The following is a 27,139-nucleotide window of genomic DNA, read 5'->3' as shown; positions in this document are numbered from 1 at the left end:
CTGATCACTCTGGCAATCATACTGCAGAGAAAGTACACTGAGAAGACAGAAGGGCCATGGGCACACTGAACACAGTTGCTGTGTTTATAAAAAGCACGTTAGAATAAACAGTGGGAAAACACTTTTGAAGCCAAAAGTAGCTTTTAGTTTCTTAACCAAATCTTTAGAACTTGAATAAATTCCAGGAAGTGCTATTTTCAAGTCTTGTTGCTTAGCACAGTCATAGCAATAAAGAAAGCAAACAAGATGTCTGTTGGGTCTAAGAGAACTTTAAGAGTACACTTAACATGTTGTGATGTTTTCTCTACTTGGATGAAACCAGAAAGCGACTGATTTATTTTTTGTATTCTAACTATAGTGAATTTAAAAACCTGCCATCATATGCAGGTGCAGTTCTACTAAGAACCTTAGAACTGCACACGTGCTAATTTGCATCTGAAGAAATTGATCTAGGAATAGACAAAGACATTTATTCTAAATAAAATATAAAATAAAAAATAAAATAGAACACTCCCATCAACCTTGCTAAGAAAGTTATCACATCTTAAAAGTTTTTCTAAAGCTATTCAAGTACAGATTGAATGCCAAGATTTATATTTTAGTTTTCTTCTCATGAAAATTGAAACCTAGACAATGTGTGTAAATACCTTGCGCACTGGCTTGAAGATGTCTATAATTTCCCCATTGGAAAAGTTCATCACAAATCCTTGTACAGGTTCTTGGTCCCCAAAATGAGGCTTCCCATTCACTGCAAAGAGCAAGCCTGCAACAGCAAATCCAGTTAACCTTTCTTTAAAATATGGGTAAGAATGGACTTCTAATATATCCATGTATATTATGCAAAGAATAAATTTAGGGTCAACCTGGTCCCTACAATTGGCAACAAAAGTAGAATATAAAATACTTAGTGTCTCCTCCTGAGTAACCAGATCAGTGGCAAACTGGTTAGAGGACTAACCTCCTTGTAACAGGAAAATCGGGAACTGAAATGTGTGTTCCACTTGGAAAACCAGTAGAAATCAGAAATACATAGATATTGATATATAGATATGATACACATATATAGCTATTACAGGCATCCTAAATAGGAATTGGGGAAAGTCAGGTTATTTAGGCCAATAATTTTGGAGTCTCAGATCTTTTAAAAAATAAGTAATATTTGCCATAGCTACATGGAGAATCCAAGAGAAAATCAAAGAAAATAAGTGAAGTTACAGTCTATATAGAACAATCTGATTTTAAACAACTAGAATTTGAAAATGTGAGATGTATATTTCAGATTATCAAAGACATATTTTCCTTAATTAAAAAAGACCATCTTTTTAATTTTCACACCATGAATACTTTTTGTAGTAAAATTATATTTCTTAACACAATACTGTTTATTCAGAACAATGAAAATGGTGATGTTTACGTTAAATAAACAATTCAGATGATTGAACCACTACATTTTCAAAGAATTAAAACATAATAAATTATACACAATGCTAAGCCACCATTGAAGATATTTTCATCATTCTTGAAGGATTATAGTTTTCTAGGATGTACTATAAAAAACACTATAAACATCAATTACTATTGTGCAAAATTATAGAGAAAATTATCTTTTGCTTAGATTCTGTTCTTAACCATATTCCTTCTCAACTGATAATTTTCTTCTTATATTTAATTTATTTTTGTTTATTATGAACTTGATCACCCTCTTAATTAAGTAAAGGGTCCTGACAAATTTTTCTTTAAATGTGCGGCAAACCAACCTAAAGAATGACAGTTGTGAGAACCTCTTATTACTTTTTCTTTATTCCTTGAGGAAGCCAAATTTGCTCTCTATCAATCACCTGAGTCCCTTGATTTTATGTCCTAAATAATTTGGGGGGTTGCTTGGTCCAGATAGTAGCCATATGCAACTTATAAGAAACATAAATATTACAGTAATACCTATAAATAGTCAATGCTGCTTTAATACAGGTATAGATGATTTTATTAAAATATGTTGTGCCCTTTAATTGTGAATTTTTCAAAAATTCCTCGTTATTGATCTCATTTCACTCCATTGTGAAAAGAGCATATTTTAAATGTTTTCACCATAAAACATAAGTATGTGAGGTGATGGGTTTGCTAATTAGCCTTACTTAGTCATTCCACATTGTAAACATACATCAAAATATCACATTGTACTCTACAAATATATACAATTACTACGTCAATTACAATTTAAAAAAATTGTAATTGTATGTAAATTTCAGAAATTAAATATATTTTCATTATTTAAAGAAAATGTGGTAAGTTGTTTTGTAATATAATTTATATGTATTTTATTTTATTAGTCTGAATTATTTTTCAGATTTTCTTAGAGTCAAGAAAATCTATTTTGAAAATGAGAAAAAAGTTCAAGATTTTATTGATTATTTATCCTGGTATTTAGGCATAAGCCACACTTATTTTTACATATTTTATCTTTAAAAAAATTGGTCACTACTGTTTTTAAAAATGTGAAATGAGTATTTTGAATACTGATTTTATCAGACATATACCATTTGTCGATGTGTGAAGACAAATATTAATTATTTAATACTGGAGCAGATGATCATAATTAAGATAAAACGAAAATCAATGTTTGGGAACATTTTTAACCCCTTACAAACAGGTGTTAAATCCTTTGAGTTCTTCATTGTTTCTGTACAATGAATAGTGGTACCTTAATCAAAACTGAGTTAGAACACACTAACAGTTTTAAGATACTTTTAAGATGTGAAATATAATGTATCTTCAACCTCTAATAGCAAAGAAAATTTATAAAAAGAGCACATTAAGATAACACAATTTTTAAGGATAGAGTACAGTAGGACAGAAGACAACAAACATATTAAGATGAAATACCTGGTATATATGAAATTGCAAATACATTTCTTCCAAATGATGAATGCTTAATCTCTCTCACAAATTCTTTGGTGTCAGTTTTAAAACACTGGATCCGGCCATTTTCCCGGTCTGCCACACATAATTGGCCCAAAGGAGGCACAAGAGCCAAGCTGTGAGGAACAGTGAACTGGCCTGGCAGAGGACTGCTCCCTGAAGACTCTGCAGAACAAAAAAAAGCCTTAGATACACAATTTTAAAAATCACCCAAAGTTTGACTCTCTAGTATGTTTCTAAATTCATGATAGTAAACCATTAAATGCCTGGAGCCAGGGGAAAGATAAGGTAAAGCAGTTTATAAGATTATTTTATAATGTCTTTTATCCACAAATACATTACAGATTTTCTCCCTATTTGGACAGTTGTTTGGTGGATACATTATTTTCCTTACAAGATGTGTGTGTGTGTGTGTATGTATATGTGTGTGTGTGTGTGTGAGAGACAAGCTAACTGGATGCATACAATGACCCAGGTTACAATGACCCTGTAGGGGACAATTACAGCTTAAAGAATGTGAGTGTTGGCCAATATTTAGTTCCCAGTGATACTGGCTAAGAATTACAATTGGAGATTAAGAGTCTTATTGGGTACCTTCTCCCCACTGTGTGATGAACTTTCCACTTGGTGAAAACTGCACAATCCTGCTGTTGCAGTAACCATCTGATACATAAATGGCTCCAGTGCCTGGATCCACAGCCACATCAGTGGGTTGACAGAAGTGATTCTGGTCACTGCCTGGTTGCATGCTCCTTCCCAGGATTAATACAGGGCCTTCTTTATTGTTTGGATCCAGTTTGAACACCTTTTTAAAAAGGAACAAAAGCCTTACCTACTTTTCATGGTTATTAGTGACTTACACCCACATGACTAAGACCACTTTCACAAGCAATTGGAGTAGAAGCTCCCAGAGACTTATTTAAAAGAAGGTATTAATACTTGTTAGAACTGAACGGGATCCTAGAAATCATCTGGTCTGGTTCCTTCATTTGATAATAAAGCCTATGAAGATTAAATGATTTGCTCAAGGTCACGTGGTTAATTAGTAGTGAATGGAGACTAGTACATGGATACCCAGTTCTGTCCACCCTGATGTTTCCTTTTTGTCTTTCCTTAGATAATACTACAATGCACTCCAGATAATACATGAGCAATAAATGTTTACCGAGATGATGTTTTCCAAGTTATTTGCCACCTATTCATGAAAAGCATATTACGCTTGATATAACTTCTTTTAAAAATAACACAAATTTCACTTTTTATATATAAATATACATTTACTAGAGGCCTAGCCTCAATTTATAGAAGATTAAGGTAGTTTAAGAAAAAAACATAAAAACATAAGTAAAAAAATAGAAATAAGACTTAGGCCCAGACACGATGGCCACACCTGTAATTACAGCACTTTGCAAGGCTGAGGTAGGTGGATTGCATGAGTCCAGGAATTCAAGACCAGCCTGGGCAACCTGGCAAAATCCCATCTCTACAAAAAATTTTAAAAAATTAGCCAAGTATGCTGGTGTGTGACTGTGGTCCCAGCTACTTGGGAGGCTAAGGTGGGAGGATCACCTCAGCCTGGGAGGTGGAGGCTGTAGTGAGCCAAGATCGTGCCACTGCACTCCAGCCTGAGGGACAGAGTGAGACCCTGTCTCAAACAACAACAACAACAGCAACAACAACAACAACAACAACAACAAGTTAGGAACAGAGGAAATAAAGGCAAATACAGACAGTTAAGAAAATGGTTGGGAGGGCCCATGTAGTTATTTGAGTGAAGCTTCACATCTGGTCCAAGGGACAAATGTGACTTCATCATTTACATACTAGCTTTCCCTAGCATTGAGTTCTAAGAGAAATATTTCAGATGTGGATTGTTATGGACTGAATGTTTGTGCCTCAAATCCAAATTCACATGTTGAAATCCTAACCCCCAATATGATGGTAATATGAAGCAGGGCCTTTGGGAGGTAATCAGGACAAAAGGGTAGAGTTCTCATGAATGGGATTAGTGCCATAAGAAGAGATAACAGAGATTACTGTCACTCTTATCTCTCTGGCCATGCAAGGATACTATGAGAAATTAGCAGCCTATAACCCAGAAGAGGGCCCTCACTAGAACTCAACCATGCTGGCACCCTGTTCTTGAATTCCAGACTCCAGACCTGTGAGAAACAAATTTCTGTTGTGTATAAGCCACCCAGACTATAGTACTTTGTTATAACATGCTGAACTAAGACATGGCTGCTCTATTTTCTTGTTATAACTTACTGGGTGACAGAAGAAAAAACAAACAAACAAAAAACCCATACAACTCCAGAGCTCTTCAAAAGCATAACTCTGTTAGCTTCTAATTTGAATATTACCAAAAGGAAGACTACCTGATGGAGAGCCACGTCTGTGACCCAATAATTCCCATCTTTATCTATACTCAAGCCATGTGGCAAGTAAAACCTGCAAAACAAAAATATTTGTGTTAATTACACATTTACTCTCAAGGCATATGTGACAGAAATTTTTCTAATTAATCTGTAAAGACAATGCAAAGTTATAAATTGATAAATGTATACTTGCATTATTATAGAAAAGAACAAAATGAATTGTTAATAAAAAATACTGTTATAATGAGATCTTGTGACAAACCTTAGGTAGTATTTAATAGTATTAAAATTTATAAATTAAGCCTACATTAAATTACAAATGTTTATTATAAAGTATGGTATATTAGAGAAAACAGTATCAGTTTAAAAACAGGTTCTGAGGTCATAAATGTTAACATCTTACAAATATGTATAAAACTGTCTTAAGAAACATAAATGGATTGATATAGTTTGAGGTTAAAACATGTTGCAAGGAAATGTAATGTGTTAATATAAACTATTAGACATATAACTCAAAGGCTTTAAAGAGTGCCTATTAAAGACAATAAAACCCACAGCACATAACCTCCAGCCAATATGGGCTGTGAATATCTAAGCAAAGTGAAATAGTGAGCTAGATAAACATTAGAGAAGGTTAATCTGGCAAATCAATCTTAATGATCTGGGTAAGGAACTTGGACTGAGCTAACAGACACATGGACAATACATTGAGGTGGTTTGGTCCAATGATATCTGACAATCCGATAGCTCTGTTAGCCTCTAATCTTAGTGTAGTGTTGACAATACAGATTTTTTTTCATAAGCCATAACTGTAACACTCTGATTTTGACTAATTAGCTGAACTAGATCCCTGTTTTGACAACTGAATGTGAGGATTATGATTTGCTTTCAAACAGATACTCCACCGATGGCCAAGTTGATTTAGCAGTAGTTTTTCTGCCTTCCCCTTAATTCCTTTCTGGAATGAGGGTGCTTCTGGTGAATAAATAGAGCACCAATGACACAGGTTCAAACATTTCACCCCTGACACACAATCTTGAGAATGCTGTTAAAAAATTCTAAGCATCATTATTATCATCTCCCAAGCAGCTGCACTCAAAACGGTGGCTATCCACCTTGCGAAGAAGCTAGCTTTCCCTGTGCTTAAGCAGATGGAGAAGGGTATAATTCCTGAAGCTGTCAAGTTACAATGGTTCAGGAGATCTGTAAGCAAGTGCCTCCCTCACTTCTTTCAATGACCATAAATATGAGTCAACTTTTTTTTTTTTTTTGGCTGCCAAGTGCCATCTCGAAATAAGACTAAATAATGAGCAGTTTTCAAAGCCAAATTACATACGCATGATAAGGAATGCTAAAAATGACATTTGTTTAGTATTCACTTTGAGACGGAAAAAGAGAAGCTCTTTTACTTAATGGTGATTACTTGATGAGTTTGGTTGTCCTGAAGAATTTTTCTGGATCATTAGATCTGGCTGAGCAGCAACTCACTTAATCAAGTATGTAAGATATATATTACATATGTAATATGTAACAAGCTTGACTACATATTAAAATCACCTGGGAACTTAAGATTATTAGCCCCACTCTATACAAAATCTAAATCTAATTTTTTAAAGGACAAATTGACAAATTTTAATTGTATACATTTATGGGGTACAATGTGATGTTATGACATATGTATACAATGTGGAGTGATTAAATCAAGCTAATGAACATATCCATCACCTCAAATACCTAACATTTTTGAGGTGAGAACATTCCAAATATACTCATTTAGCAATCATGAAATAGGCAAGGACCTGAATAGACAGTTCTCAGAAGAAAACATACAAATGGCAAACAGATAAGTGAATCTAAATATTTTGAAGCTTCCCAGATGATTCTAATATTCAGTCAAGATTTAGAAACACCTATGTAGAAAATGAAAGATGGGATGGCCCAGTTAGTTTTCTGCTTTCTCAAGTGCAGTTATACAAAACACTCGAATTTCAAGACTCTATGATACACTTTATACTCAATATATGTAGTACAAGTCTTAACAACATAAGTCATTTAACTCACAGATTTTTTCCACTGGACTGGAGTACTGCAGCATTATTTGGATCTATGACAAGAATAGTGTCTTCTTCAATTGGTCCGAGTCCTATTTGCTGGTAAACAAACTTGCTGTCAAACGAGCTAAACAAAAAGCATTAAATAGGACATGAAACAACCATAAATTCCAATGAAATTGAGAAATGTAGACCATTCACATAAATACAAAATCAAAAGAGCTCAAATGTATTTGACTTCACTCTTTGTCTGCCACATTTCAGTCATTTGGATTATAATATACCCCATTAACCTGTAGAACCATGCTACTCAGGGTGGTCAGTGGAACGGAAGCATTGGCATTGCTGGGAAATGCAGTTTCAGACCTACTGGACCTGAATCTGCATTTTCACAAGACCCTTGGGTGGTTCCTATGCTCACTGGGGTTTGAGAAACATTGATCAAGAACTCTTAATGTACCTGAAAAATTTCAAAAGCTCTTCAAAAGAGTATGCAGTCATTCAATAGACATTTTCTTTCATATTGCAAAAGAAAATATGACTTATTTTAACTTTGTCATTAATTATAATAATAGCTGGAAGAGCAGTGATCAAAATGTTTGTTATTATACTTTAGGTACAACATGCATATACATATTATAGAGATATAAAAGAGGATGTTCAAAGTATTTAAAAGTTACAAAACCGAATCTATCCTCGAGACAAAAATATGCTTAGAGGCATAAAACTTACCAAATAACAGCTATTCTATAACTACAAAATGAACAACTATGCAATAATTAATTAAAAACTTAAATATGACAATTTCTGCTTTTAAACTCAGTAACTTTTAGATTATTATAAAATATTATGGACATATATTCATATATATATATACTTTCAAAATTATATTTCCATTTAAATTGTTAGTAATATAATTTCTTAAATTCACAATTATCACAGACATGGTACTTATTTCATTTTCTGTTTGGGAAATTATATGTCAACAGGGATGAATGACAAAGATAAGCTCTTCTAATCTAAGCTTCTGTAATATAGAAGTAAATGTATGAAACAACAAGAAACCAAGTTATCTTCTCAAAAAAGGATTGGATCAGTACATAGTTGAGGGGGGTGTGTGTGTACGTGTGTGTGGGTGTGTATGTGTGTGTGTTTATAAATATACATATCAAGTCAATAAATGACTTATGAATATTTCTGTAAAACAGAATTGCCTTTATAGCATCAGGCAAGATTGTGAAAAAAGTATTAATATTTTGTAGTTCAACTGGTTAAGCAAAAGAAGAATCTGAATAACATTAAATATTTGCTATTATATATTTGCAATTTGGGAAGGTAACAGACTGCTTGGATCTGTCATGAATCCATTGATCAGTTGGCTGCCATATTTATGGAACTTATGTAGAGTCTCAGTACTCTACATAAATAGGAGAACAAAAAAAATTCTTAAATTATATTCTTTGGCCATTAAAAAATACACCACACAATTATCTGAGCTACTTGACTGTTACAGTCTTTTGGGTATAGTTTTCCTGAAAGACAACAATAAGTCCCTGAAGTAGTTCTTATTAATGATGCATTCAATTGAACACAAAATATTGATTCAGCTTTGTCAATCTAAAACTTCAGTAATACTCTTTATATATGCTATTATATGCAGTTAAAAACCACACAGTGGTATCTAGAAAAAAAATAAATTTATGAAATGGAAGTATCATCATTAACAAAACAGACTTCATAAGATATTTATGGGGTCATTATCAACTGAAATGTGAAATTTTATTAGATAGGAACCAATGTAAGAATACTCATAGTATTATTAAATTATGGGAAAATGGTAAAGGGAAAATATGAAGTCACTCTTGCTAGTATGAAACACCAAATAATTTATCCTATATCTGAAAGTCTATTTTCAATATGAATTTATTTACTAAAAACATCATAACTATTCCTCTGAAAAACATAGGTACTGGATTCAACCATTAATAATCTTTTATTTTTCCAAGGTGACTATAATAATGACTAACAAGTTCAGCACATCTGAGACTCAGTATATTGTAACCTTCACATTCATATGTAATAGGTTAAAGTTTCTTCATTCACTATCTCTTTTTAAGGTTTGATATGGTTTGGCTGTGTCCTCACCCAAATTGTGTGGTGTATTTTTTAATGGCCAAAGAATATAATTTAAGAATTTTTTTTGTTCTCCTATTTATGTAGAGTACTGAGACTTTACATAAGTTCCATAAATTCAAGTCTTATCTTGAATTGTAGTTTCCATAATCCCCACGTGTCATGGGAGGGACTTGGTGGAAAGTAATTGAATCATGGAGTGGTTACCCCCTTTCTGCTGTTCTCATGATAGTGAGTTCTCATGAGATCTGATAGTTTTATAAGGAGCTTTTCCCCCTTTTGCTTGGCACTTCTCCTTCTTGCCATCATGTGAAGAAGGACGTGTTTGCTTCCCCTTCTGAAGCTATCTGCCTGATTGTAAGTTTCCTGAGGCTCCTCCAGCCATGCTGAACCGTAAGTCAATTAAACTTCTTTCCTTTATAAATTACCCAATCTTGGGTATGTCTTTATTAGCAGTGTGAGAAGGAACTAATACAGGAAATTGGTACCAGAAATAGGGTGCTGCCATAAAGATACACAAAAATGTGGAAGTGACTTTGGAACTGGGTAATAGGCAGAAGTTAGAACAATTTGGAGGGCTCAGAAGAAGACAGGAAGATGTCGGAAAGTTTGTAACTTTCTAGAGCCTTGTTGAATGGCTTTGACGAAAATGCTGATAGTGATATGAACAATGAAGTCCAGGCTGGCATGGTCTCAGATGGAGATGATAAGCTTGCTGGGAATTGGAATAAAGGTCTTGCTATGTTTTAGCAAACAGACTGTTGGCATTTTGCCCCTGCCCTAGAGATCTGTGGAACTTTGAACTGAAGAGAGATGATTTAGGTGGAAGATGATCTGGTGGAAGAAATGTCTAAGCAGCAAAGCATTCAAGGTGTAACTTGAGTGCTCATAAGAGCATTCAGTTTTATTAATTCACAAAGATATGGTTTGAATTGGAACGTATGTTTAAAAGGGAAGCAGAGCATAAAGGTTTGGAAAATTTGCAGCCTGATGATGTGATAGAAAAGAAAAACCCATTTTCTGAGGAGATATTCAAGCCAGCTGCAGAAATTTGCATAAGTAACGAGGAGCCAAAAGTTACTTGTCAAAACAATAGGGAAAATGTCTCCAGGGCATATGAGAGGTCTTCACAGCAGCCCCTTCCATCACAGACCCAGTGGCCCGGGAGGAAAAAATGGTTTGGCTAGGCCTAGGGCCTTGCTGCTCTGTGCAGCCTCAGGACTTGGTGCCTTGTGTCCTAGCTGTGGCTAAAAGAGGCCAAGGTATAGCTTGGGCCTTGGCTTCAGAGGGTGCAAGCCCCAAGCCTTGGCAGCTTCCATTTGGTGTTGAGCCTGTGGGTGCACAGAAGTCAAGAACTGAGGTTTGGGAACCTCTGCCTAGATTTCAGAAGATGTGTGGAAATGCCTGGAGGTCCAGGAAGAAGTTTTCTGCAGGGGAGGAACCCTCACTAAGAACCTCTGCTAGGGCAGTATGAAAGTGAAATGTGGGGTGAGAGCCCCCACAAAGAGTCTCCACTGGTGCACTGCCTAGTGGAGCTGTGAGAAGAGGGCCACCATTCTCCAGACCTTGGAATGTTAGATCCACCCACGGCTTGCACCATGTGCCTGGAAAGGCAACAGACACTCAATGCCAACTGTGAAAGCAGCTGAGAGGAGGTCTGTACACTGCTCAGCCACAGGGATGGAGCTGCCCAAGGCTGTGGGAGCCCACCTCTTGCATCAGTGTGACCTGGATGTGAGACATGCAGTCAAAGGATATCATTTTGGAGCTCTAAGATTTGACTGCCCCACTGGATTTTGGACTTGGATGGGGCCTGTAGCCTCTTCATTTTGGCTGAATTCTCCCATTTGGGAGGGACCTGGTAGAAAGTAATTGAATCATGGGGGTGGTTACCCCATGCTGCTGTTTTCTGATAGTCAGCAGGTTCTTATGCGATCTGGTGGTTTTATAAAGGGCTTTTCCCACTTCTGCTCAGCACTTCTTCCTGCCATCATGTGAAGGACGTGTTTGCTTCCCCTTCTACCTGATTGTAAGTTTCCTGAGGCTTCACCAGCCATGCTGAACTGAGTCAATTAAACCTCTTTCCTTTATAAATTACGCAGTCTCAAGTATGTCTTTATTAGCAGCATGAGAAGGAACTAATGCAAGGTTTAAGTCTCACATTCCTCATTATCCAGAAACATTTTAGTTCTTTGTAAAGGCACAATGGCAATCTAAATAATGTGAAAATTATGCTTCTGCTATTAAGAGTTAAAACCTTTCCCCCTCTTTTTTTAATGGAAATTTTAGTTAAGATAATTGTAGATGCATATTCAGTTGTAAGAAATAAAAACAATTCTGTGTGCACTTTACCCAGTTTCTCCATTTTGCAAAACTATATATAACATCACTACATATAATAAAACTATATCTAATATTTTCATTTATTCTTAGTTTATTTCCTTGGAATATACTAGTACATTACTTTTCTACCCCATCCCGACCTGTGGAATATGAAAAGTTACTGATTCATAATTCCAATTCATAATTCTTGCCAAGTGCTATCTACTTTATATGTAGATTGTGAATTCTGACTCACCACTGACAGCTAATAATAGTGGCAGTCCAAATGCCTATTATATATCCTTGTATTAGACCTCAGCATACATAATTCCACATCTTCCCCTCTCTGCAGAATGACAAACCATTAGGGAAACCTGATATATTTACTTGCCCCCATGGTTTCTCCAAGAATGGGATGCAGTATTTCTGTAAGATAACTGCCCCTTTGATCTGTCTTGTCATTCATGTAAATATTCACCATCATTCCTAAATCTCTGGTCATATTATTTTAGGAAATAGCACTCCTACAATTTATTGATGAGGAGAAAGTAAAAAGGTTTCCCTCCCTCTCCAGGAGAATACACTGAACTTCTGTAACTTAAAGCATTTCTTATAGGTCCAGATTATTTCTCTAGACGCTCAAATATTTCAAAGTGTAAACTATAGGTTAAATTACTCACTGACAGCCATGTAAGATCAGAGTCTCAGAGTCACAGACCTGAAATGCTGGGCTTGGCTTCCAAGAAAACAAGTTGCATTAAGGAGTAAATATAAATAACAGACCCACAGTCCTTGTGCCAGTCAGGTCAAATGGAAATGTTGCAGTTGATAAGTAGGTAAGTGAAAAACATCCTCTATCAATGGCATTGTTCTGCACTGCACACAAATGTAGAAAAAAATGTATCAAGTAATTGATATTGTGCTGCCACAAACACTGTTTGTGTATGGGCATTTATATTCATAATATAGAACTTTCAAGTTTCCAGTGGTGGCAGCAAATAGTAAAATTAACTAATTTGAGGATCATCTAATTCTATTTCATTATCCACTTTTTGGTGTTGTAATAGAAAATTTTGACATAGCAAATGAAGGAATGAGAAGAAAAATAGCAAATGAAGGAATGGGAAGAAAAATAAGGAACAAACAAAACAAGACAGAGTAAGTAAATCAGAGTAATATTTTTTTTTTTGAGACAGGGTCTCTGTTGCTCAGGTTGGAGTGCAGTGGCATGCTCACGGCTCATGGGAGCCTCAACCTACCAGACTCATGTGATCCTCCCATCTCAGCCTCATGAGTGTAGCTGGGACCACAGGTGCACACCACCACCATGCCTAGATAATTTATTTTTTGTTGAGATGGGGGTCTCCCTATATTGACCAGGCTGATCTTGAACTTCTGGGCTCAAGCAATTCTCCCAACTCCACCTCCCAAAGTTCAGATATTTACAATTAAAAGTTGGATCCTTAAAAAAAATTGTCTTGCAACATATCAAGATATCTTTCCCAGTATCTTGTTACAATGTAACAACTAATTATCTGGGTCTTTTTAGGTTTCATTTGCTATCACAAATTACACTCATGTCATCTATATGTATAAAGGGCATTTTATGTTTGCTTAAGACTAGCTACTTTTCCATAGCTTTATGATTATTATTCATATTATTACTATACTTTCACTGTTAAGAATATCAGTGATAACACAAATTCTAGAATTTACTGATTAGAGAATCTGTTCATTTAACTACCACCCCTCAAAAACAAAGTAAAAAATGACACAAAGCTAACAAAACATAACAAAATCCAAAGATAAAACACTCTACTTATATATACAGCTCATTTAAATGTAGTAATTTACTTCCATAATGTAAATAACAAATAAGAAAAACCCAGAATTCTTAGGAAGAATGTAGCTTTAAAGGAATTAATCACTACATAATAGGCCTGACCAGTTCATTTAAAATCATTGTGATGTTTTTTAACAGACGTCTATATGTTTAAACTGGCAGCATCAAGGGACATTCATTTACTCAGATGATTGGTTGACCAGTCCTAATCCTTTCACTTGGGATGGCTGGAGCTTCACGGAACTAACAGCTGGTCCCTGACGGTTACATGGGGCAAATAATAAAATAAATTGACATCTTTTCTCAAATGAGAAAATCACAGTCCCCCTCCAAACACACATGTTAAATTTGCTAAGTAAGTAGTTTATAAACTCTTGTAATTCAAAGAAAGGTAACCCTTGAACAGTTCACAAATGGCTGTCAGATTATAGAGCTGGATACACCGTTGCTATAGCAAACTGCTTATTTAGTGTTCTAAAGCAGCTACTCCACATTATTTGCTGCAGAGAGGTCTTTATTTCAACTACATTTAACTTTTTACAGGCTATAATAATACCCTGAACATTTCACACAGTGCCTGGAGCACTTTTGATTTTTCTTTGTTTCTCTGGAAAAGCACTCAGTTGAAAAGACTGAACTGTGGCCTATGGGCTGGAATTCATCAGTTCTTTATTTTAGCAGTTTGAATTCTCCATTAATGATTTTTCACATTAGCAGCTAATCAAACAGTTTAGATAAGGCTGGGAAGAAATGCTTTGCTATATTCACACACACAAAAGAGCTAGAGTAAGGAGAAAATAAAATTCTATGCCATGAATCAAAATTAAGGGAATTCAAATTAAATAATAGCAACTGAAGGAAGATATGAAATATAATATAATTATATAAATTAAGAAGCTAGAGAAATAACTGTAGGTTTTCATGCAAGAATATAAGTGAAAATGTAACCTCAATGTTAGAAAAGCAAAGACATACAAAGGCCAGAGACTCTCGATGGAATAAAACTTAATATTATGTTAAAAACACTTACTTCTGAAAATAGACACATTGTAAAAAGTCCCTGTGAGGCAGGAAAAGAGATGGGCAGACAAAAAAAAATTCAGTATGACTATTTAGTGCCATTTTGGGCCTAGAACTATAAATACCACAAATAGATATGAAGAGAAAAAAGAACTAGGTATCATACATCCAGGCTCTGGATTCTATTCAGTCAATAAGGCCACTGGGGACAAGTGACTTAACAAGGTGCATTTTGTTACTTAACAGTATGAGATAATTATTAAAGCCCTCACTTTTTAGGCAAGCAACTGAGAATCAGGGAGTTCAAATGTCTTGATGCAAGTCTCAAAAACAGGAAATGGTAACCAAGATTCAAATCCAGGCCTCCTATCTTCAAAAAAATGTGATTTTCTCTTACTAGGATTGACCTGACTGAATTGGTAAATCTCCCACCAGTTATCAAATTCAATGTGTACTGTAGAAGAGATGGAAGAACAGTCATATAACCAAGAAGAACTAGAGAAAATAGCATAAAACTGGAAGAAAAAGGCTCCGGTAAAGTGTGAAATTGCGATATGAGAAAGAACACTGAAACATTCTTTTTTGTAGAACCCCTTATAGTTTTCCCTCAGACATGATGGTACAAAGGTAACAGACACTTTTGAGTTCTGTTCTCCAGGGCCAGTTAAACCCTAAGGTAGGAAAGAAATCGCAGAAGTTGAAGCATAACCCAGGCAGATATCTTAACTGAGGCTCCAGAAAACTAGCGAAGCAAATCTTGAACTGATTTTTCTACAAGTTAGGAAGCAGACAGATTTCTAAAACAATAGATCTTGGCAAAAGTCCATAAAGTATTGATAAAGAGATGGTTTGTGAGCTATCTGGGGGGAGGAGGGAAGAAGATTCCTAGAAGACTATGAGTTCTCTACAAACGAAACTTGCAAAACCAACCATTCAGCTATTCAAATTTTATAAACATCATCTATGAAGATATAAAAGGCATGCTTATCAAAGAGACCTAATACAAAGCTGGGAGAACTAACACAAAGTCTCTGGCTAATTAAGATTAAAATAATGTCTGTAAATTGAAACAATGCTAAATGTAATAAAGTGGAACATAATTGGAATAAAGCCCTGAATTCAATATTTTTAAAACACTGCATAAGCATAAACTTCCAGTAAAAATATCAGCACAAGTTTGACATATATTTGGAGATTTTCATAGATTACAAATTCTACATAAGGCAACACAGTGATGTAACTGCTAAAAAAAGGGAATACAATTCTCTTATACTAACAGATGTGTAGAATACACATCAAGGGAACTAATTGTAACACTGATCAAATAATATGTGAGGTACTGTGACCACTTCTAGGTGAAACACTTTAAAGGGGAGAGAGACCAAAATTCCTTCAGTTGAAATAAATCATGTCAGCATAAGATTGCTTGAGAGCTTGGAGAATATTCAGTTTGCAAAAGATAAGGCTTTCTTCAAATATGCAAATAATTGACATGGATAAATGGGAATAAATTAATCCTGTATTACTAAAAGGTGAAGTTACAGGACTCAGATTTAGGTAAAATAATGAAGAATTTTATAACATCTAGATGGGTCCCATAATTGGAAAGCATGTCTCATATCTAGGGAATTTCTTAGCATTGAAAAAATTCAAACACTGGATGATGGTTGAAGTTGCTGTAGAAGAGATGTATACATTAGGTGGGAGGCTGGAGATAAGCTCTCTGATGGACACTTGCTGTTTTGGGAGTACATGTTTATTGTTGCATTTTGTGATAATGAAACCTTACCTTTTTCTAGTTGACCCAACATTTTGAGCTCCACTGTCAGCCCATTGCTTCAGATAATGTTGACTCTACTCCCACATTTCATGAGCAGAACAAAAGACACAGGCTAAGCCACAGACTCAATTTTATTCCTCTGCCCAAAATAACTGGTTTAATGTGCAATGAGACATGATCTAGGTCAGACCAAGGAATGCTATAAAGACTAATTTTAGTGAGTTTATGTTGACTTATCAGGCATATAGACTATCTCTTCTGTGACATTAGGATGACAATGTGAATTGAACCTGCAAATGGAGAGGAGCAACAGAATGAATCAAGGACTGGAAATGGAGCCACCCCACAGAAAAATGAGCTGTAAAACAGATCCTGATGATGTAATTGGGCTACTATATTCCTTGAAGTTTTCACTTATACAAACTGATTTTATCTTTTCCTAAGTTAGTTTGTATTGAGTTTTCTCTCTTATTTGTAACAGAAAGAATCTGAAGTTATACTAATTCCAAGATCCCTTCCAACTCCATGAGAAGAAATGATAAATGAAATAAGAAATACAACTTCTAACATCTATAAGTTAGGGGCAAGACCCATAGTTAAGTTAAGTGGGTATACGATGTGAGTTCTGCATAGTACACCCCAACCATAGCTCAGGTACATGAAAGAAAGGCCAAGAAACACTTTGAGTGGGGTGGCGATTTTAAGACAGAAACTCAGGAACAGTTATTACTGAGGCAAAAGCTACCCAGTTCCTGCTGGGAAGCATTTAAACTTTAAAGAGCTCTAGCTGCCATGCTGCCCTAACACCAGGGCAGACAAGAGACTCTTTAAAGTTTCATTACACCCTGCTGGCAATAGGCATTTCTTATTTCAGCTAGAAGAGAAGCGATATTGAAGTAAGGGAGAAAAATGGAAATCATATTGAGAAAGGGAGTGACTATCATCTTTCAGGTCAGAGGTTTATCATCATTATAATTTTGGTTGCCATGTATATTTAGTGTGTTTAAGTCAAAGAATAAGGGCTGATCAGGGTTACCAGGTGGGAATGAAGAATAATGGCACTTATAAAGACAGCTGATGCAATGATATTAAAGAAGCTTTGGGTACTGAGTATTAATTAGGAATTATTATTAACTCCAAGTACTGTCTGATATTTAAAGAATGATCACATCTTATGAACTATGGGATATAATGTGCTTCAATTTGATTTAGAATATGCCCTGGTCTTATAGAACCTACAATTCTGTGAACCTCAGAAATATCAGAATGGGAAAGATTTCAAGGAAAATTAATACAGGATTTGTCACTATCCAACAGTAGTAACAAGAAGAATGAAGTTTCCAACTAATTTATAATTTGTATTGTCCCTCACCTGTACATCATAAATTCCACAGGAAGGTACTTTTTCTTTGTATAATCCTTGGATTTTTAATGAAGGACAATCATAAATTCCACAGTAAGGTACTTTTTCTTCGTATAATCCTTGGATTTTTAATGAAGGACAAAAAAACCCCGAAATACTTCATCCAATTTATAGAATGTGACTTAGGAATGATGGCCATGCATTACCATTCAAAGAATGGAGCCTGAATCTAATTTGTTCTTTGAACTAATCCAAATTTATTTTCCTAAAAAATAACTAACAGAGTAATCTACTTCTAATTCTACTCAGAGAGCTGAGTGCCAGAAAAGAATTTCTTTACAACCATGGATTGCAAAGTCTGCTAAGGGCAACAGGCAATACCAGGAAGGGAGAAGGAAAGAGAGAAAAAAAAATAGTTTTACATCTGAAAGACAAAGATGAAGAAGAGCAAAGAAACAGAGATTTAGTGAGTAAAATCAGCAGTTTCCTCTGAAGACATCTTGCATGTTCAACTGCACCCCTTTGTAGATGTCATTTATCAGGGCAAATACTCTGGGGCTTTGCCAATGAAACCAGAATCTATTTCCACAGGATCCTGGTTACCTAGATGCTAGCACAGCCAGATAAGCCACAGAAAATGCTCTTAGGTGGTTCCTGTTTCATAGTCTTACTTCATCTTCCACCCTAAACTGGACTTCACAGATCCCTTTTTCTATTAAACTATTCCAGTCTCTGCTGTTTACTTGGAAATGAATATCACATTAAAATGAAAAATTGGCCTTTGTCCAATTTAGCTTTAGTCAGCTGAAACAGTATCAATGGGAGAAAATGATGCTGTAATTTTCTCCTCTGGTAAAATGTGGCTAGAAATCCATGCAGAAAATGCAGCAATATTCATTAAAATGAAGAATATGCTACTATGAATAGTAATAGTTTGCTTTTAAAAGCACTTGTTAAAATACTATTAGATGTTCAATAATGACTAAGATGATGTAACAGAGACGTATGAATGAGAATGTTGAGTTTGATTATTTACTTTGAACTCTGAAGTGATCTTTTTCAGATTCCATTTTCAAGTATGACAACTGGAAAGGACAATTAAACAGTAACAATGCTACCAATGTATTCTGAAATGTTGATTGAATTTCATCTTCGACTGCACAAAGAATATTAGACATTAGACATATGCATACGTGACAGAACCAGGTTTAACATAAATTTAATCAACATCTCTGAAACTGGAGAAAACCAATTGAATTATACATGTAGATCCTCGATTTTCCAAATGAGACCCATAGTTATATGTATGAAAAGAGAAGATATATTAGATGTAATTGATAAAAAATCTTAAAATTTATCTCCCTATGTAAATTTGTATTGAAATAAATGAATAATGGCTATTCATTACTTAAAAGAATTAAAATAAGCTGCTAAATTGTGGGGTTTAGCTTTTAAAAATTGTTTAGCTAAATTGTGGGGCAAGCTTTTAAAAATACAATCATGAACATGCTTACAATTCCATTAAAAGCAGTATCATAAAGTGGCTACGTGGGCCAACTCTGGAGTTAGATGGGAAGCAACTGAAGCCTAGCTTTGCCACTTGCTAATTTGGGCACAATACTTAACTTCTCTTGGTTTCTGCATCTGTAAAACCTGAATAATGATGGTAACTCAGAGGAAACACTCAATAACTGTTCTATGTTTTTACTAAAAATCCCTCTAAGGAGGTAGAAAAGGAAAATCCAGAGGATAAAGCAGGAGTAATAGACAGTCCTAGAGTTATTCTTAAGCCTTTGATGCTCATGAAAAGAGCAAATCTGAGTAATAAAATTAGTCTATATTAAAACCTTAAGGCCAAGTTACTATTTCTTCACATGTAGTGGCCAAACTGCCCCAACCACACTGTCCAGGACAATGGTCTTGGCATAGTTCTGCACCCAGGATGTGAAAATAACAAAAGTGCGTTGTTATAGTCAACCAGCAACCTTTCTTAGTTGATCACTTTTCATAAGCACTCTCCTTGAAGTCTTGAACATTTTCACTAAGGTACTGGCTTAACTATCTTTAATGTTATAGATAGATAACAGGAGGGAGCAAAATGGTAAGTGGGTAGAATCACAGATTGTTACTGTCTTCTTTCCATAAACTATTTCATGAAACTACTTTGTTTTAAAGCACACAAGACTTCCTCTCTGCTACTTACTACAGTCAGACATTAAAAGGACAAATACATTTTGCTCATAAAAGTCAAATTCTAAAAAACCTTCATAGTTCTCTCACCATTATTCTTAGCTTAGTGAAAAAATTATGTACACTATTTTTATTTTCATTTGCTTATTGAAGAAAAAATATTACTTACTTTCCATCCCAGACATGGTCACCTCTGTGGAAAATCACCAGGTTATTCTTAGGGTCTAGAGCCACCCCAGAAACCTGGCCTGGTAACAAGTATACTCCAGGCCAATCCAGTGCCTCTTCCATGTGGAAATCTAAAAGATATATCCACACATTTAGTGTAAAAGGGAAAGGTCGAATTGCCTCATGAGGATTCACAATAGTTACAAGAAGCTCATGCAATAACATCACTAGATGCAAAGAAATAAAAAAAGACAATCAAGCCGTGCTCTACATAAATTATACCACATGCATATTCCAAGTAGCTTTCTGAGTGATGAAATGAAGTGACTGGGAACTTGCATTAGGACTGTTTTCTTCTCCTTTTGATAAGATGCCTGTAAAGCCAGCTAACCCAAGTCATTAAAGGGTAAATTTGAGACGGCCTTCTTCTCAACAAGATTCTTACTTTACTCTCTTTGGAAAATATGACAACATACATGGCATTTTAATACAAAGCTTTTAAATGTTTTAAATAAATAGGAAGAATGGGCAATAAGCCTGGCACTCTGTGTTCCTCTGTCCTTTTCCCTCATCTATCTATCTATCTATCTATCTATCTATCTATCTATCTATCTATCTATCTATCTATCTAATCTATCATCTCCTGAGTAAATTCTGGATATTCAGTATAAAATAGCCCCCATAATAAACCACTCATTGATTATTCCTTGTTACACAGAACTAAGATATCAGTCTCATTCTCCTAATTTCAGTGACCTTATAAGAATAGGACTCTCTCTTTCACTGTTCATATTTGGTTTCCTAAAATGAGAGAAGAAAAAAATGACAGAAACTCTGTGACTGAATGATTTCCAAATTACTCTGATTTCTGATCAGAATATATCTTCAGAGAATATCTGGGTTTGCATGTGTGGGTGTTTTGAGACAGGGTCTCACTCTGTCACCCAGGCTGGAATGCAGTGGTACAGTCACAGCTCACTGAAGCCTCAACCTGCTGAGCTCAAGCAATCCTCCCACCTCGGTCTCCTGAGTAGCTGGGACAATAGGTGTGCACTACTATGCCCAGTTAATTGAAAAAAAATTTATTCGAGAGATGGCATCTCACTGTGTTGCCCAGGATGGTCTCCAATTCCTGGGCTCAAGTGATCCTCCTGCCTCAGCCTCCCAAAGTGTGGGGATTATAGGTGTGAGCCACCACAGCCAGCCTCATTTGTGTTAATCCCTTTTATAAACACGCTCACGGATAAAGGGGTACAATGCATATATCTATACTAATTGAGGATATACAGTTATGAAGATGACTATGAAAGCTATTGTATCAGCGTTGATATTTCTGTCCCTCCCAAATTCTTCAACAAAGATTCTGAGGAGAAAAGCAGCAATTTGAGTCTCATTCCTCCTTGCCACTCTGAAGGATGTGGCAACATGCAGTGAAATCCTCAAAGACGGACATTAAAGACTGGGGGGAGAAAGAGAAGCTCAAAGCTTATATGATCAGCTATGAAAACTTGAAAGGATGCTTGTGTGAGAACAAGCACTTCAAAATAATTCTGTCAACTACAGAAAAGAAAAAGTACCTTTTCACCCAAAATATTTTAAACTTTGTACATTTTTTAAATAAAAATTAACAAAACATAGCACAATAGGATGCCCAGATTAGTTCAACCTTTGCTGAAGCATCATCTTTCCTTCCTTCCCTTTTTTCTTTCTTTTCTTTCTTTCTCTTTCTCTTTCTTTCCTTCTTTCTTTTCCCTTTCCCTTCCTTTCCTCCCTTTCCCTTTCCTTTCCTTCTTTTTTTTCTGAAGCATCTTCAACAACTATTCCCTAAGCGTATTTTCTATGTAAGGTACTATGGTAGAATCTGGGAACGCAAAGGAATAAAACGTGGTTTTTGGCCTTAGTAAATAAAAGGATATAATAGGGCTATAATATGATAGGAATATGACAGAATAAAATGTTTTTAAAACCCAGGAACCCAATACTTATGACACAAAGTAGTACAGGAATATAGGAGAGGGCCGAGAATCCTTCCCAAGGCTAGGGCTGGGATAGGGTAGGATTAAGGTCTACTTAAAAGGTTTCCCACGGGAGCAAACGTTGGTGTATGCACTTAAAGGTAAGGTGGAATTCATTAAGTGTAGAAGTGGGCAGAGAATATTTTGGTCAAAAAGAATAAAAGTGAGGATGTTTATAATTGCAGAATGTGTTGTAAGATTTTGTAAAATAATCAGGAAAGGATACGTGTGTATGTCAGGTGGAATGGGGGGCTGGGGACTGGATTAGCTGACCCTGATTTCTGATTTAGACTGGAAAATGTACTGATACCACATAAAGGAGGCTGGATTTAACAATGATCATATAGTGTGTAGCTGTGGTGTCTTGACTTCTACTGAAAATTTTGAGGCACATTACAAGTACTTTATTAGCAGCAGTAAAGCACAGAGGGAATAATTTGCTTTAGAAATATTTTAGAGCATATGAAAATGTCATTGTCACTCATGTGTATTGTGATATGCCTTTTGGAGAGAAGGTGGGCAGAATGACAGCTGGTATGCCTGAATTTGCCAATAATCCTAAGCATAGAAGTGGATGTGAATGGAGCTGCTCAGATGAACAGTATCTATCATCTATCACCCTTGCTTGTCACAAAAGGGAGAACAATTGCAAATGGCTGCTACCGGCAATTGGGAGCCACTGAAGGTTTAGAAACATGTTTTATTGGTATGAAATAATTGTACATATTTATAGGGTACATGTGATATTTTGATACAAGCATGATCAAATCAAGGTATTTAGAATATACATCACCTTGAACACTTATCATTTCTTTGCACTGGAAACATTTCATATCTTCTCTTCTAGCTATTTTGAAATAGACAATATATTGTTGTTAACTATATTTACCCTGCTGTGCTATCAAACACTAAAAGTTATTTCATCTCTCTACATGTTGGTACCCATTAACCAACTTGTCTCCATTCCCCTGAATCTTTCCCAGGCTCTGGTAACTATCATTCTATTCTCTACCTCCATGAGATCAACTTTTTAAGCTTCCACATATGAGTATGAATATGGTATTTATCTATTTTTGGCTTATTTCACTTAATATAATGACTTCCAGTTTCACACATGTTGCTGCAAATGACAGGATTCCATTCTTTTATGGCTGAATAGTATTCCATTGTGTACATACACCACCTTCTTTCTATCCATTCATCTGCTGATATATTCTTAGGTTGATTCCATATCTTGGCTACTGTAAATAGTATTGCAGTAAACATGGGGGTACAGTTATCCCTTTGATTGACTTCCTTTCCTTTGTGAAAAATGTCATTGGTATAATGATTGCATTAAATCTGTAGATTGTATTAATCTGTTTTCACACTGCTGATAAAGACATACCTGAGACTGGTAATTTATAAAGAAAAAGAGGTTTAATGGACTTACAGTTCCACATGGCTGGGGAGGCCTCACAATCATGGTGGAAGGTGAAAGGCATGTCTTATATGCTGGCAGACAAGAGAGAATGCAAGCCAAGCAAAAGGGGTTTCCCCTTATAAAACCATCAGATCTCGTGAGACTTATTCACTACCACGAGAACAGTATGGGGGAAACTGACCCCATGATTCAATTACGTCCCACTGGGTCCCTCCCATGACACATGGGAATTGTGGGAGCTACAATTCAAGATGAGATTTGGGTGGGTACACAGCCAAACCATATCAGGTAGTATTGTCATTTTAACAATATGATTTTTTTCAGTCCATGAGCAGGAAATATTTTTCCATTTTTTTGGTGTCATTTTCAATTTCTTTCATCAGTGTTTTGTAGTTCCTGAAGAGATCTTTCATCTCCTTGGTTAAATTTATTAATCAGTATTTTTTTAAGCTATTGTAAATAGGACTGCTTTCTTGATTTCTTTTTCAGCTAGTTCATTATTGGTGTATAAAAATGCTACTGATTTTCACATGTTGAGATTTTGTGTCTTGAAACTTTACTGAATTACTTTATAAGTTCTAAGACTTTTCTTGGAGAAGTCTTAAGGTTTTTCTCTATATAAGATCACGTCATCTACAAAGAGGGACTAATCTGACTTCCTCTTTTCTGATTTGGGTGCCTTTTATTTCTTGTTCTTGCCTGACTGCTTTGGTTAGAACTTCTAGTACTATGTGGAATAAGAATGGTCAAAGTGGCCATCCTTTGTCTTATTCCACTTCTTAAAGGAAAGGCTTTCCTCTTTTCTCCATTCAGTATGATGTCAGCCATGGGTTTGCTCTACGGGGACTTTATTATGTAGAAGTATATTCCTTCTAGGCCTAATTTATTGAGAGTTTTTGTCATGAAGAAAAATAGAATTTTAGCAAATGCTTTTTCTGCATCTATTGATATGATCATATGGTTTTTGTCCTTCATTCTGTTGATGTGCTGTACCACATTTTTTGATGTTGAACCATCCTTATATCCCAGCAATAAATTTCACTTGCTCATGATGCATTATCTCTTTGATGTGTTTCTGAAGTTGGTTTGATAGTACTGTGTTGAGGATTTTGCATTTATGTTCATCAGAGATACTGGCTTGCTCTTTTCTTTTTTCACTGTATCCTTATCTGGTTTTGAAATCAAGATAATGCTGGTTTCATAGAATAAATTAAGAAGAATTCCCTCTTCTTCCATATTTTGGAATAGTTTGAAAAAATTGTTATTAGTTCTTTATAATTTTGGTAGAATTCAGCAGTACCATCTGGTCCTGGGCTTTTCTTTGATGGGAGATTTTTTTTTATTACTGATTCAATCTCATTACCTGTTATTGGTGTGTTCGGGTTTTCTATTTCTTTCCAGTTCAAGCTTGGTAGGTTATATGCATCCAGGAATTTATTCATTTCCTCTAGGTTTTCTAATTTATTAGCATACAATTGTTGAAAACTGTATGCTAATACAGTTTTCATACAGAAATCAGTATATCTCTAATGATTCTTTATATTTCTGTGGTATTTGTTGCTATGTCATCTTTTTCATTTCTGATTTTATTTATTTGAATCTTCCCTCTTTTTCTTGGTTAGTGTAGCTAGCAGTTTACTCATTTTGCTTATCTTTCAAAAAGCCAACTTTTTTTTCATTAACCTTTGTATTTTTTTAGTCTCTATTTCATTTAGTTCTGCTCTTTTTCTTTCCTTTTACTAATTTTGGGTTTGGTTTGTTCTGCTTCCTAGTTCTTTGAAGTGCATTGTTAAGTTGCTTATTTGACATCCTTCTACTCTTTGATGTAGGTATTTACTGTTACAAACTCCCCTCTTAGCACTGCTTTTGCTATATTCCATAGGTCTTGGTACATTGTGTTTCCATTTTCATTTGTTTCAATTTTTTTTTTATTTCCTTCATAATTTCTTCACTGACCCAATAGTTGGTCATGAGCATTTTGTTTACTTTCCATGTATTTGTACAGCTTCCAAAGTTGTTTTTGTTATTGAATTCTAGTTTTTTCCTTTGTGGTCTAAGAAGATACTTGATATAATTTCTATTTTTAAAATTTTGTTGAGACTTGTTTTATGGCCTAACACATGGTCTATCCTGGAGAATGTTACATGTGCTGATAAAAAGAATGCGCATTCTCCAGCTGTTAGATAAAATGTTCTGTAAATGTCTGTTAGGCCAATTTGGTCTAAAGCGCAGTTTCAATCCAATGTTTATTTTCTGTCTACATGATTGTCCGATGCTGACAATGGTTGAGGTCCCCAACCATTATTGTGTTGGAGTCTATCTCACCCTTTAGGTCAAATAATATTTCCTTTATATATCTCTGTGCACCAGTGACGCATATGCATATATATTTAGAACTGGTACATCCTCTTGCTGAATTCATCTCTTTGTCATTATATAATGATCATCTTCGTTGTTGTTGTTGTTTTTACCGTTCTTAAAGTCTATTTTACCTGATACAACTATAGCTACTCGTGCTTGTTTTTGTTTTTCATTTGCATGAAATATATTTTACTATTCCTTCACTTTCAGTCTTTATGCGTCTTTACAGGTGAAGTGAGTTTTTACGAGCAGCAAATAGTTGGGTTATGTTTTTCTCTCCATTAAGGCAGTCTATATATTTTAAGTGAGAAACTTAATCCATTTATATTCAAGGTTATTATCGGTAGGTGAGGATTTATTTTTGTCATTTTGTTAATTGTTTTCTGGTTGTTTTGTATAGCCTTTTTTTCCTTTCTTTCCTATTTTTTATCATTGTGGTTTGATTTTTTTGCAGAGGCAACACTTGAGTCCTTTCTCTTTCTCATTTGTGTGTCTGCTCTGCCACTGAATTTTATTCTTGTGTTTTTGTGATGGTAGATATTGTTGTTTTGCTTATAGAGGTAAAATCTGGACTTCTTTATGCATTTGTTGTAGGGATGTTCTAATGCTAATGAATTCCCTCAAGTTTTGCTTGTCTGGGAAAACTTTGCTGGGAATAGTATTCTTGGATGAATTGTTTTTTGCTTTTAACACTTTGAATGTATCAATTTACACTGTCTCCGGATCTGTAAGGTTTAAGCTGAGAAAGTTGCTGTTAGTCCGAAGGGGGTTTCCTTATATGTGACTTGATGCTTTACTCTTGATGTTTTTAGAATTTAGTCTCTGTTTTTAACTTTTGAAAATTCCAATATAATGTGTCTTGGAGAAGACCCTTTACGTTGAAGCTATTTGGGGATCACTGGGATTCCTCCATCTGGATATCTGTATCTCTTTCAAAATGGGAAGTTTTCAGCTGTTATTTCATTAAATAGGTTTTCTATGCCTTTGCCCATCTCTACACCTTCTAGAACAATATAGAACAATAAAAATTAGGATATTTGGTCAGTTTACAGTGTCCTATATATCATATTACATAGGCTTTCTTCATTTTTAAATATTTTTTTCTTTTTAAAATCTCAGGATTTTTTTTTTTTTTTTGGACAGTCTCACTCTGTCATCCAGGAGGGAGTGCAGTGG

General features: G+C 35.2%; 1 protein-coding gene across 12 annotated transcripts in view; it reads right to left on the bottom strand.

Moving 5' to 3' along the window:
• PAM (peptidylglycine alpha-amidating monooxygenase) overlaps window positions 1-27,139 on the bottom strand; it is a 281,268-nt gene that overhangs the window by 19,224 nt on the left and 234,905 nt on the right. For all 12 annotated transcript variants that reach the window (XM_008953692.5, XM_034960298.3, XM_034960299.3 and 9 more), the window contains 6 exons: window positions 20,166-20,295; window positions 7,356-7,472; window positions 5,295-5,367; window positions 3,511-3,721; window positions 2,881-3,081; window positions 648-763 (listed from right to left, as the gene is read on the bottom strand). In XM_008953692.5, coding sequence (XP_008951940.2) covers window positions 648-763; window positions 2,881-3,081; window positions 3,511-3,721; window positions 5,295-5,367; window positions 7,356-7,472; window positions 20,166-20,295 — 848 coding nt within the window. The remainder of the gene's footprint in view (window positions 1-647; window positions 764-2,880; window positions 3,082-3,510; window positions 3,722-5,294; window positions 5,368-7,355; window positions 7,473-20,165; window positions 20,296-27,139) is intronic.

Source organism: Pan paniscus, chromosome 4, assembly GCF_029289425.2.
Source record: "Pan paniscus chromosome 4, NHGRI_mPanPan1-v2.0_pri, whole genome shotgun sequence".
In the NCBI taxonomy this organism is placed as follows: domain Eukaryota; kingdom Metazoa; phylum Chordata; class Mammalia; order Primates; family Hominidae; genus Pan; species Pan paniscus.
This window is presented reverse-complemented; position numbering and strand designations above follow the sequence as displayed.